Source organism: Paroedura picta, chromosome 12 (assembly GCF_049243985.1).
Source record: "Paroedura picta isolate Pp20150507F chromosome 12, Ppicta_v3.0, whole genome shotgun sequence".
Taxonomy (NCBI): domain Eukaryota; kingdom Metazoa; phylum Chordata; class Lepidosauria; order Squamata; family Gekkonidae; genus Paroedura; species Paroedura picta.
Window position 1 is genome coordinate 11,554,178 of NC_135380.1, and position 12,522 is coordinate 11,566,699.

The following is a 12,522-nucleotide window of genomic DNA, read 5'->3' on the forward strand; positions in this document are numbered from 1 at the left end:
GTGGCCGTTGTGGGAAGAGGAAGGCAAAGGTGATGGTAAGCCGCTTTGAGACGCCTTCATGCAGTGAAAAGTGGGTTATAAAAACCAACTCCTTCATGATCTCATGCCCTCTCTTTGCCCAGTCTCCCAGGGGACTGGTCAGGTTTCTGCTATGATCAGGGCGTTATACTGAACTCTCCCTAAGGGCTGAATGGGAAAAGTTCCTCTGAAGGCAAATATTTTAAGAATCATCCATATACACGTAGCATTACACCTTTTATCTTGGGCTAGGTTGAGGACCCTCAAAGAGCTCTCCCACTCAAGAGACAAATGAACAGCTTTTTATTTATAACTTCAGACATATAAAAACACTGTATAAAGAAAGGACTAGAAAACTAGAGCTTCAAGTCGTTTAAAAAAAAAATGCTCCACGTTTCAGTCGAAACAGTTACAGAATACAAAAAGCACTAACTCTCGCCTGAGGAGAACCGCCAGATCTCCCTGCAAAAGACCATCTTAAATAGAAAAAGGACATTGCATTGATGCGGATGAATCTTCCTGCCCAGGTCAGGAGGGCCCATGGGGGTTGTGCCAAAGTCAAGGAGTTTTACATTTTACGTTTCACATGTCAGAGCCGCAGCTGAAACTCGGGCACCTCAAGAACCAGCTGCAGAGAAAATAATGCTTCCTTTTCCCTTCTGGAGTGACCTTGAGAGTCGCATGCTTTAGTGTGAGCCGCCAGGGTCTTACTTTCGGTTGCCAGCACAGGATTTTCCTGTGGGTGCTGCATGCAAGCTCAGCAGCTGCACTCTGATCAGAGGTTAGGGTCTTCTATCATCGGGGTGGGCACTGCAGACCCTGCCCTTAAACTAAAGCAACAGGAAACATTCTGACACATCACTTTAACTTCCAGAAGGATTTGTTAACAAACAGCTAATATATTGGTTTGTTTTTGAAAGGGACACCTTGCAAGTCATTCCCCGTAGCTGAATCACTCCTCGTGCTTTTTTCGAGCACCATACTTACATTCAAGACCTGTTCTATGGAAGTGCTATTCAAAAAACACTGGGAGATACCTAGTGCCCTGTTAGGTCAGTCCATGATCTTATTTCTCACAGTGGCTGACCATCACGGCAGAGCAGCCAACTAGTAATCTAGTAATCACAGGTTTACTGCCTCTCCCTATGGAGGCTCCCTTTGGCCATCCCGGCTAGTTGCCATTGATAGACTTGTGAGGATATTTAGCCTTGGGAGGGGGAAATGGGACAAGCAGATGTCCAAGAAAATGGTCACCTGTCCACTGTCCTTGCATATATAGGCTTCCATCTGAGCTAACAGTTCCTGATTGCTGGAAAATTTAAAATAGCTTGCAGGGGAGGGGAGATTTACAAAGTCAAATTGAGGCCATTTTTTGTTTCTTGCTGTTGTGTGAGAGTAGCCCTTTTAGTGCTGATAATTATTCAGTGGAGGGAGGATATTCCACGTAAACCCGCCTGCAACCACGAAAAGACGTGTTATTTGTCTCACTTCCACTCTACATAGGGATTTGACAAAGCAAGCTTTCCAATCTCATTTTGTGTTCTCTACATGTCTTTTGCAAGAGGGGCACATAATGCGCGCAAGCTCCACCCCACCAGTGTTGGAATAAGCCCAGCTGAGAGGCTCTAGGGCGCTCTCATCCTTATTCCTCCGATCCTCTGCCATCACAACAGCTGGGCAGGAGCTCCTTTAAATGCCTCCCCCATTCTCACCAAGGGAGCATCAGCTTTCTGCTGAGTGCCTTTCTCTGCTAACTCCTGCACCTTTGTGACACATGCCGTGAATGTATTGTTTCAAGCGCCTAGGGGAACTGCTGGTTGTCCAAAGCTGGCCTCAAGGGGAGAGAGGATTAAGTAAACTCCATACCTTTCTTTTCAGTGTGTGTTCCAGCTGTGCCATTTAGCTGTCCTTCTCGAGGCAGACCTGGCAGATTGGAGGGGACAAAGTCGTGATTGGAGGGTGACAGATCAGCTAGTATTTTCACCCAAACTCAGACCGGACTACCAGAGAGGTCAGGGATCAGCCTGCACTTGTGACAATCTCCCATTTCAAAACTGCTTTCCTGTGATGGAACAGATGTTGTCAATTCTGCAACTGCCCATTGGTTAATACGTTGGGAGAGGCCATACTCCCAAGTGTATTCATCACTCTAACCCAGGGTTTTCTGAAACCCTGGGGTTTCTTGATGACTCTGGAAGGGTTTCCCGAATTTGTGGGAGTTAATAAATTTACAGAACACGCAAACAGAATGTGTGTACTCTGCAGAACAAAATCATTACAGTTCCAGGACAAAAAATCCAGAATCCTGCAATGGCTTGGATAAATTATGCCAAGAAGATTATTCGCTTAATTTGTGCATTTTAACTAATTTATGGTGAGTTTGCTTACTGCAAGGAGGACCATGTAGCAGAATATTGAAGCTTCATCATCCTCCACAGCCACTTCTATGGCCTCCACAGTCTAGAAGTGTGCATTTGGCATAAACCGAGCTGGGAAAGTACTATTATTTAAGCTGATTAATTAGCAGAAAATCTCATTGGCTGCCAATACAGCTCAGCCCGAATAAAAGACTTTTTTTTTTTGCTTTTATTCAGGGATTAGCAGCTTTATGATCATTTGAGAGCTCCCAGCCAGGTCTATGAAGAGACCTCCCTCTCACACACATGTCCTGGGGCCAGCTTCTCTTGTGGCTTGGTTTACACTCTGCTACAGGAGACAAGCCAGTCCCAGGGGCAGGCTTTTTTAAAATTGGCATTTTCCTTCTTATTGGACCGGAAAAAATTCAGGATTTCTTGAAGATCCCAGATCTGAGTACCATAACAGTATTGGGATTGGGGATTTTTCAGAAATACAGGGAAAAAATTCATATCCAATAGGCCTGAACTCCCAAAATTACTTTTTTTGATACATAGCCCTACCACTGTCCTAACAGGAATTCCCTATCTACCTTCTAACAACTCTGCCCATTGTTTTTTCAGTGAAAGTAAAGCTGAATCTGAAACCAATCTTGCTGCATTAACCCACAGTCTGTACCTTACGTTCCGTTCCCAAGATGCCAACTTCCTGAATCTTCCTTTTGCAGGGTACTTTTCTCTCTTACAAGTAAAAGTAGGCAAGAGAGGAAAAAACCTATTTTGATCAAAATGCAATGAGGCCAACACAGAGACATTGTCCCAGTAAGCTATCCCAGATGACCCCTGGCCCAACAGCAGGTGCTCCTACCTGCTCGACCCCGGCTGGAGATCTCATCGGTCAGCCTCTCGAAATATTCAGGCAGGTCTGCGTATTCGTTCCCGTAGGAGATCACTTTAATCCCTTTGTCGAGCATGTTCTCTCGGAGCTTCTTGAACTCGTCCACGTCGCCGCGGCGCACAAGCATAAAATGCTCCAAGTCGGATTTGTGCTTCACAGCTTCTAGGAAGAGGGCTTGAAACGTGGTATCGTCCACAGTCCAGCCACAGCCCAGAAACAAGAAGGATTTTGTTTCGTACAACTTCTGGATCTCCCGCTTCAAGAGAAAAAGATAGATACCTTAGCAAGAACAAAGGCATTGTAGGATGGCAAGGAAACGAGGTCAACTTGGCTTGTTCCTCGTTGCCAGAGCAGCACCCTCCAACTGCAGCCCAACACCCATCAGCCAGTCTATGACCGTTTACGCACTGGAGGTTTTATACTGGGCTGCAAAGGCTGGAGTTTTAGTTGGGTCAGGTTGCCCCACCTCTTCCTGCACCCACATGGGGGAGCATTTGGCCCAGTAAGCCTCATTTGCCCCCAATTTGTGCTCCTGCATGGGCGCTGGGGCAGTGAAGTTCCCAGTGCATAAACGCTCTATACGAGTCAAAGCTTGAGCTATGGAAAGATGAGTGCAAGAGGGAGCCTGTTGCCCTCCAAAAAAACAGCTCTTCTTCTTAAGTGACTCATTCCTTTGGTTAGCTGCCACAAAAAAAGACTGCTGACGGATTGACATACGTGTTCCAGGATGAGAGAGTACAATTTTTATTGGTCCCAACTCTGCAGTCCAGTTCCACTCCAGTGGCATGTCAACCACGTGCTTGCGTTCAACCAACTGCGTGAGAACATGGATCCCTCCGTTGCTCATCCCACCCAAAGGAATGCAGTGGAGACCGACTGTGCCCAGCCCACTCCGACCTGTATTAGAACATGCATTTAGAGAGCTATGCGTAGGCATTGATGTATGCCTCTGTGCAAAGCTTAGCTATCGATTCAGGCAGCCATATCTATCTTGGTAATCCCTGACCTTTAGAACAGGGGTAGTCAACCTGTGGTCCTCCAGATGTTCATGGACTACAATTCCCATGAGCCCCTGCCAGCGAATGCTGGCAGGGGCTCATGGGAATTGTAGTCCATGGACCTCTGGAGGCCCACAGGTTGACCACCCCTGCTTTAGAAGACTGAATCTAGCCTTGGGTTTCACATAGCTGAAAAGCTTGCGTCTTCTTACGTTCTGGAAGCATTTGCCCACGGTGAAAGGCAACCCACCCCAGAGGTCAAAGCTACACGGCTCACCATAACCTCTGTGTTGCGTAAGACATTCTGGTAGCCAGCGGGATGCAGCACTATTCCACTGGGGTTTGTGTACACTCCATGGATGTGTAAAACGCTGAGCTTCCTTTTCTCCTGTGCCCACTCCAGCACCTGCATGCGAGGGGGGAGAGAGAGAAGAAATGCTCAACATTCAAGAAGAAATGTGCGGAACAGGCCGCTTGGCTTCTCTAAAAGGATGACCCTTGGCCAAGAGGTTAGCCGTTCAAGACTGGAATGCCTTCATACCTCAGCAGGCCTGCATTCCAGAAATTCAACACTGTGTAGATGTTTCTCCTCCTCAAAAGGTACTCCCAGCATCTACAGATAAGATAGAATCCTATACGTCTGCAAACAATCTAAAACTAGGGAAGTTATTCTCAACCTCTGCAGGTCAAATGGATTTTGTTCACAAGGGCGCTCTAAGACGTATGCTGGAATGCCAGCAAGCGTTCACAACTCTGCAGCATAAGAGATGGCATCTTGTTTTTGGAACGGCAGCATAATCGAGGCATCTGCCTAAGGAAAGATTCTGTACACGGATCCCACCTCACAGCCCAACTTCTAGGGCCACCCCAGATGGGTCCATTCCCCACAACAGACACCCTGTGAGGTAGGTGGGGCTGAGAGAGAACAGCTCTAACAGAACTGGGACTAGCCCGAGGTCACCCAGCTGGCTGCATGTAGAGGACTGGGGAATCAAGATTAGAAGCCGCCGCTCTTAACTACTACACCAAGATGGCTCTTAACTCGACCATCCCCCCAGAACACCCCTGTTGCACCTCTGTATCATGCTCAAAATTCTGTTTGGAAAACCCGAGGAAAGACAATGATGCAGCATGCCAATCTAAACAAATTTGACTAAGGTACAGGAGGTAGCTGGCTTACCTATTGCTGAATTCCTTGCAACCCTAGTTTCGTTGTACAACAAAAGCAGAATGAAGGGTGTGGTTTTTTGTGGGTGTACAGGTGTGCGTATATCCATACGAAGACAAAATGGTACCTGCCATGCTGCTTTTGCTGTACAAAGATTCTGAATTTTGAATTTCCCGTGTAAGGCGGGGGTTACGCAAGAGCTCCCCAGGGTTTATGTGGCTCTTTCCAGAAGTTCAGATGGCCGCTGACATTACTAGACATCACTGGAGTCTAATTGCTCTACAGATCAAGTCTTTTTCTCCACAATGGAAATGGTAGATGATTGGCTGAAAAATTCTTCAGGCTTTGAGAAACCCAAGAAGTGGTGTCATCATGCAGAATATGGTTGGGAAGCATATATGGTCATATCGCCAGATAAATGTTTAACACAATTTAAAAATATATTTTAAAATTAATTAACTCCCAGCCACTCAGAAAGCCCTTCCAGGGCCATCAAGGAACCCCAGGGTTTCACAAAACCCTGGTTGAGAAAGCCTGTCCCAACTGTTAGGATCACAGCGGCTGTGTGTTTTATTAGCTCCACCACCTGGAAAAGACCACTGCTTCTCCCAAGCTGGGGGCGGCCCCTAGAAGTCTATGGATTTCCGAGGTAGATGCACTGCCATTTAGAAGCCCAAGCGTATCCGGTCACCTTTTTCTCATCTGTGAGGTCGAGAGATTCGAGCTGCTTCCCTTGGTCCGCAGCATAAATTTCCAGCAGGTTGTCGAAGTTGGTGGTGAGCACGAGGGCTCCGTTCTCCATCAGATGGAGCACAGACTGAAGCAGCTGCTTCCCGGTGTCTTCCATTTTGGACTCCAAGTCATCGAAGACCTCATACAAGCAGTCTTTGAAGAACGTGGAACGGACATTGCTTGTGCGCTGCCAAACAAAAGGAGGTCACGCCAAGGGCACAGTCAACACATTAATAAAGTACTTTCATTTCAACAGCAGGGAGTAGAGATTTGCTTGCCAAGAGCTAGCAAGCAGAGGGAAAGTCTCAAGACTGCAAATAGTTATCTGACAAGAGTGCTTCATTGACCAAATGCCCCTTTCATGTAGCACACAGATACCTGAAGCTCAGTTCAGACATAAAGTGAATGCCAGGCTCTAGGACACAGGAGTACATTCCCCATTCCACCCAAAAAGTTCACCAAATGCTCCAAATGCAGTTCTGACTAACTGTGAGAGACTTCGAATACTAAATAAGCAAGCTCTTTGAATTAAAGTTTCTTTATTAGAAATGCAAGCATCTAGGTTGAAAGCATAGTCAGAACTGACCCACAAAGTATAGGGTAGATATAGGGGCTCAAGGTTCGCCAGGGAACTCGAACCAGGCACAGTTCAAAGCAAGTCATAATATGGAGATAATAGTGCAGGGATCAAGGGACGGAAAGATTGGGAAGTAAAGAAACCAATGTGGAGGGAAATAGAGGGCAATAAGGGAAAGTAGGTGAGAAATGTTTGGGGAGGTTGGTATGCATGAAATACAACTGGAAATCAACCTCAGTGTGTCAAATGAAAGCATCTGGGTTACATCAGGGCATACAGGTCAAGCCAGAGGGACACACTAAATCTCAGCAGAGATATAATCACGGCAGAAATACACGGGGGTTTCTGACAAATCTCCCTCTGAGCTCAGCATACCTCACAGTGTTAAGATAAAACAGAAGCGATAAGGCCCACATACACCATCCTGACATCCTTGGAGATCCAAACAGAATGGGATAGGACAAAAATGGGAAAGACAACTCCCTTCAGATTAGGGAGAATATAGCCTCCAATGTATGTTTTCAGGGGAAGTTCAAGCAAGCTTGAAGATAACCAAGGGTCTGATTCAGTGCTGTAAACTGAAGCAGATCTTCCTGCCTAATGGCAGGACCAAGAGAGGTGGGCTATGCATGTCATTATAAATACATATATATATTTTAAGTTTCCAGAAGGAAGGGAGCGGGAAGTGTTTTTTCCCCCTCTGAAGTTTGCAAATCGTTCACTTCTGAGCGCAGCTCACTCACCGGCGACAATTTCTGGATAAGGTCATGGGCGACGTGGATGAGGTTCTTATCTTCTCGGAGACACTTCTGAAACTTTTTCCGTTCTTCATCTTCGAGGAGGTCGAAGTCGATAGCAGCGTCCAGCAAGGCCTGGATTAGGCCTTTCCATGATTTCAGGGCCGGCACTTGAGGCGCAACAGCTGCACTTATCCCAGTCCCGATCACCAGCACGAGCTCCTGGGGGCGTTTGGTTTTCAGACTTGGCAACAATTTCCTGCAGGCAGAGAAAGGGGGGGGGGGAGAGCATGCGGCACTGTATCAACACGTCTGCATTTGGGGGAAATGATAGCTAAGGGCCCTTTATGAAAATATATATAATCAGATATATTCTTAACACTTTAAAGATAAATATATACAGAAGAACAGGCCTGCAGGATCAGACCAATGTTTCACCTATAATAAACTAGATGCTTATGCTCCTTGGCAGTATACCGTGATGCTCACCTGGGCTTTTTTGCAGGGGGAATCCCATCTTCCAACAAAGCTTCTTTATCCAGAGTCAGACTCACATTAGAAGCCATCCAGTTTCTGGAAGGCAAAGAGAAGAAACACAAACATGTAGAGAACAATCTTAGAGGTGAGCAGGAAAAACTCATCCAGGAACAGCACTTATGTCTATAATCGCTGCTTTCTCCACCGTTGCCCAAAGAATGTGCTGTCTGTAGTCAGTCCCAGATCTTAATCTCAACTAAGACAGCATGTAAAGGGCAACCAAAGAGTTATCGTGCAGAAACGCAACCTGCAATTTACGGTTACCCGTCCCTGAAAGGGCAGCAGTGAATCACAGGTCACAGTTTCACTGTGTTATGCATGTTTTAAGTTAAACTGCCTTGAACCATGGAGAAAAGTGAGGTAAAAATTACTTTAATCAGTGAATGATCTCAAATATTTATTCACTAAAGAAAAAGAAGAGTTGGTTTTTATAGGCTGCTTTTCTCTGCCAGAAGGAGACTCAAAGCAGCTTCCAATCGCCTTCCCTTTCCTCTCCCCACAGCAGACACCCTGTGAGGGAGGTGAGGCTGAGAGAGCCCTGATCTTACTGCTCAGTCAGAACAGCCCTATCAGGGCTGTAATGAGCCCAAGGCCATCCAGCTGGCTGCATGTGGAGGAGCAGGGAATCAAACCTGGCTCGCCAGACTAGAAGACACCGCTCTTCATAACTACATACATACAAAAATATTAAGATAGATAAGTCGTAACTCACATGTATAACTTTCAAGCTCCCCCTTAAGTTCTGCTTTGTACACTTACCAGAAATCCCCGAGGGCATGGACCTGCCTCACCCCACCATACTCAACCTTAATGCTCTCAGGGGGACGTAGTGGGAGAGGCAGTCCTGTAAACATGCTGGTCCCAGACCATACCGAGCTTGAATCTGATCTGGTCTCCAAACTGGAGCCAATAGAGCTGAGAAAGCACTGGCGGTATACATGCCCATCACTGGGTCCCAGTTGGGACCTATACTGCTGCATTTTGGACCAATTACAGTTTCTGGAGTAGTTTCTTGTGAAGAGCAGGACTGTGGCTAAGGGTCACCTGAATTCCCTCCTTTGTAAGGGGCGAATGGCTATCTGGAGGAGACCAAACCCACAAGCTTTGTAGGATGAAAATTTAAGTCGGCACGCATTTTCAAATGCGAGTAAAAGCATGAAATATCCAAGGTGGTCATCTGAAGACCTGTTACTTGGAAGCTTCCTTTCTTTTCACTGAAGCTTTTGTTTCTTTACAAGTCAAACCATGCAGATTTTCTACTCGTGTCTTTACCTTTCTATGAGGAGATGTGGTCCTCCCAGGCAGATGAAACTGGTGTTAAGCTAGATGAGGGAGGAAAATTAAGTGTTTAGATGGGACAATTTTTTTAAAACTCTGCTAAGCATTTATGCAGAAACAACGGGGACAAGTGCTAAAGTACTAATTTTTTTCTGTGGGGAAAACCCTGTCTCCTTCAAAGAAAAATACAGAATTTGGTTGGATGATATCCCTTGCAGGTTGAAAGGAAGTACTGCTAACAAAATGCGCACTTTCCATCCATTCCCCTGCACCTGAGAAAGCTGGCAAAGGTGGCAATCAACATTCTTTCTATTTTCAAATTCATTTTGTAATGCTGAGACACTTGGGCACTTAAGGATAATGGTGGTTATTACTAATGAAAGTACGGCCTTGTATTTCGCTAGAGAATCGTCACGCTGACAGAGAAGTCTGCTAGTTTAATCCTGCTGGTTAGCAGATACAGCAACACAAGCAGGATAGGAAGGCAGTAATATTTAGCTGACTAATCTGTTTTACTCATTTGAACGAGTGATAAGGCGCAAACGTTCTTTTAAAAGAGCGTTCATCATTCTGCTATAGTACAAATCGAGGGTGGCCAGCCCCATCCGAGAAGCAGTGACTGATCTTCTCTCCTTTTTGGAAAGGAATGTCTTTTTCAAGATGGGGTATCCCAAAACACAGGCATCATCTGCAAGCCCTTTTTGTTGTTGTTCCAAATTGTTTTTTTGCTACCTGTAAATTATTTTTGGCATATGCAGTTTTAAATATGCATGATGAATCAACTAAAATCAACTAAAATGTCTTTGAAATTAAATTCAAAGGATAGCTAATCCTTCAACCTGAGTTATGAAAATGAAGTTCTACGCACCACTTGTACATTTTATGTAAACTGTCCTAAGCCTCAGGGGAGGGCGGTATATAAATACAAATAAATAAATACATTCCCTTTATATTCTGCTTTTTCTTCCTGCATGGAGCTCACGGTGGCATAGACAGGGTTCCAGGAAGAACTCTCCTCCAGGCACCGACCAGATTTTGGCAAGATTTCCGTAACGTAAGCATCCACCGGGCCCAGCCCTTCCAACAGGTCAGCATTAATGTTCCCAAATTACAGTTAGCATAGAATGGGCCAAGACAGTTGCTTTCCTAAGCCACTCGGTGACCAAGATTTGAACCAGGGACTTCCGTCTCGCATTTTGTCTGAATCACCAGCAACACCGTGCTTAGTTGAGTTACACCCTCCAAAATCCATTGACTTAGAAGGGTAGAACTCTGCTTTAAGTGCTTGCATCACCGGTGTGTTTTGTGATTTCTTGGAGGGAAGGCGAGGGCTGCTGGCAAGGAAACCTCACAGCACTGGAAGAAAGGGAGGGGAGGGAGTTGTTGCCTGACTGACCAGAACAATCTCATTCCAACCCTGGGGGCAGGCAAGGAGAGAACCTACTGTGACCTGACTAATTCTTTCCTAGTACAGAAAGCTTCTCCTTCTCTGCATCAGGACAGAAAACCAAACATCTTAAGTCAGCCAGGCAGGGAAAAAAAAAATAAGAAGGAATTTCTACAATACTTCTGAAGCAGGAAGCTCTCCTGCTGAACTGAGCAACAAAGCTCCTCTCTGCAAGACCCGAGGGCGGGGGAATGACTAAGAATTTTTTATATGAAGATAAATTATTTCCTGTAATGGAACAGGGGGGTAGAAACTTCAAGTGAGAGATCCAAATGAGAGTCTTGCTCCTGGGATTCTTCCCGGCGGAGGCCACACACTAATATTCCAAGCAAACCCACCAAAGTCAGTAGCCCAGATCTGCAGGGGTGGGCAAACGGTGGCCCTCCAGATAGAATCATAGAATCATAGAGTTGGAAGGGGCCATACAGGCCATCTAGTCCAACCCTCTGCTCTATGCAGGATCATAGAATCACAGAATCATAGAGTTGGAAGGTCCATACAGGCCATCTAGTCCAACCCCCTGCTCAACGCAGGATCAGCCGAAAGCATCCTAAAGCATCCAAGAAAAGTGTGCATCCAACCTTTGCTTGAAGACTGCCAGTGATGTTTATTTATTTATTATTATATTTATATACCGCCCTCCCCGAGGGCTCAGGGCGGTTTACAGAAAACAGGAGGAGATACAATTAACATATGGTAACAGGCAACAGTAATAACAATATAACAATAATAATCATAAACAATAACATTAGAAAATAGAAATTGCGAGAGCCTCAGCATAACTCTTACTGGGACCCAGTGGGTTAAACCAATCAGTTTGGGTCGTAGGGGACTACTGCATTCGCTGGCAGGGGCTCATGGGAATTGTAGTCCATGGACCTCTGGAAGGCCGCACTTTGGCTACCCCTGCCCCACGCCCATCGACCGTTCCAGCCCCAGTGCAGATCTTCCCCAGCGGAGGGATGCAAGGTACCCTTCAGCAAAGCCCCCTGGAAGGGCACCCCCGAGGGGGCTTCCTTCCGAGGAAACGAGCTCAGCCTCGCGGCTCTACGCCTCCAACCCGCCCGCTGCTTTGCTTTCGCAGGGGAAGACATGGAAACGAGCCCCCCGGCACCGGCTCCAGCGTCTGGGCGACCTTATTCGTAGCATTCCCGGCCCCAGCAAAGGCATTTCCCCCCGCCCTGGTTCCCACGCAACCGTTTGCACGCCCGGGGATTTGGGGCGGCCCGAGGGAGCCTCGCGCGCCCCACCCAGCCACCCTCCCCCTGCCAGGGCGCCCGCAGCCCACGAGAGCCTCACCTTGCGGGGCGAAGCGACCGGCGGCAGCAGCAGGAAGCGGCAAGCTCATCTCCCTCTCTCCCTGCGCCAGTGGCGGAGCTAGAGCGACCTTCCCACCCCGGCTCGCTTTGTGATCGGAAGTGGCGGCTGGGGGGCGGCTTTTCTCTTCTCTATGGCAGCTGCAACATTTGGGTCCCGCGGCGCCTTTAAGACCAGCCGCGTTGTGTTCAAGGGCTGGCCATGCCATGCCCGCTTCCCGCTGATGATGGGGCAGAATCAGAAGAGTATAGCTATCAGGAGGGAGTAAACGAGTAGTAGGCAACGGCGCCACAACAAGTATGCAGCGTGATCATGAAGACTGGCCGGTTCCTTGCTGGAATAGTCAAAGCAGCCCCTTTGGGTTCGGTTGTGGTTCACAAACGCATCGGGGGGTTATAAAAATGTCAAGGTTAGTGAGGAATGGCAGACGCTTTGCTGCCCGGGGGAAAGAAGTGATTATA

The 12,522-nt window shown here is 47.0% G+C and overlaps 1 protein-coding gene across 2 annotated transcripts; it reads right to left on the reverse strand.

Moving 5' to 3' along the window:
- Positions 1–298: 298 nt before the first annotated feature.
- Positions 299–12,190, reverse strand: FAM118B (family with sequence similarity 118 member B). Of its 2 annotated transcripts, XM_077306460.1 has the most exons (9): positions 12,044–12,188; positions 9,292–9,341; positions 7,972–8,055; positions 7,489–7,741; positions 6,128–6,355; positions 4,546–4,674; positions 3,241–3,526; positions 1,885–1,941; positions 299–848 (listed from the first exon to the last, which is right to left on the reverse strand). In XM_077306460.1, the coding sequence occupies exons 3-9, from the start codon at positions 8,046–8,048 to the stop codon at positions 844–846; spliced, it is 1,035 nt and encodes a 344-aa protein (XP_077162575.1). In that variant the 5' UTR covers positions 8,049–8,055; positions 9,292–9,341; positions 12,044–12,188; the 3' UTR covers positions 299–843. The 2 variants fall into 2 exon arrangements, with proteins under 2 accessions (XP_077162575.1, XP_077162573.1); XM_077306458.1 differs by lacking the exon at positions 299–848 and having other exon boundaries at positions 857–1,941; positions 12,044–12,190.
- Positions 12,191–12,522: the final 332 nt, after the last annotated feature.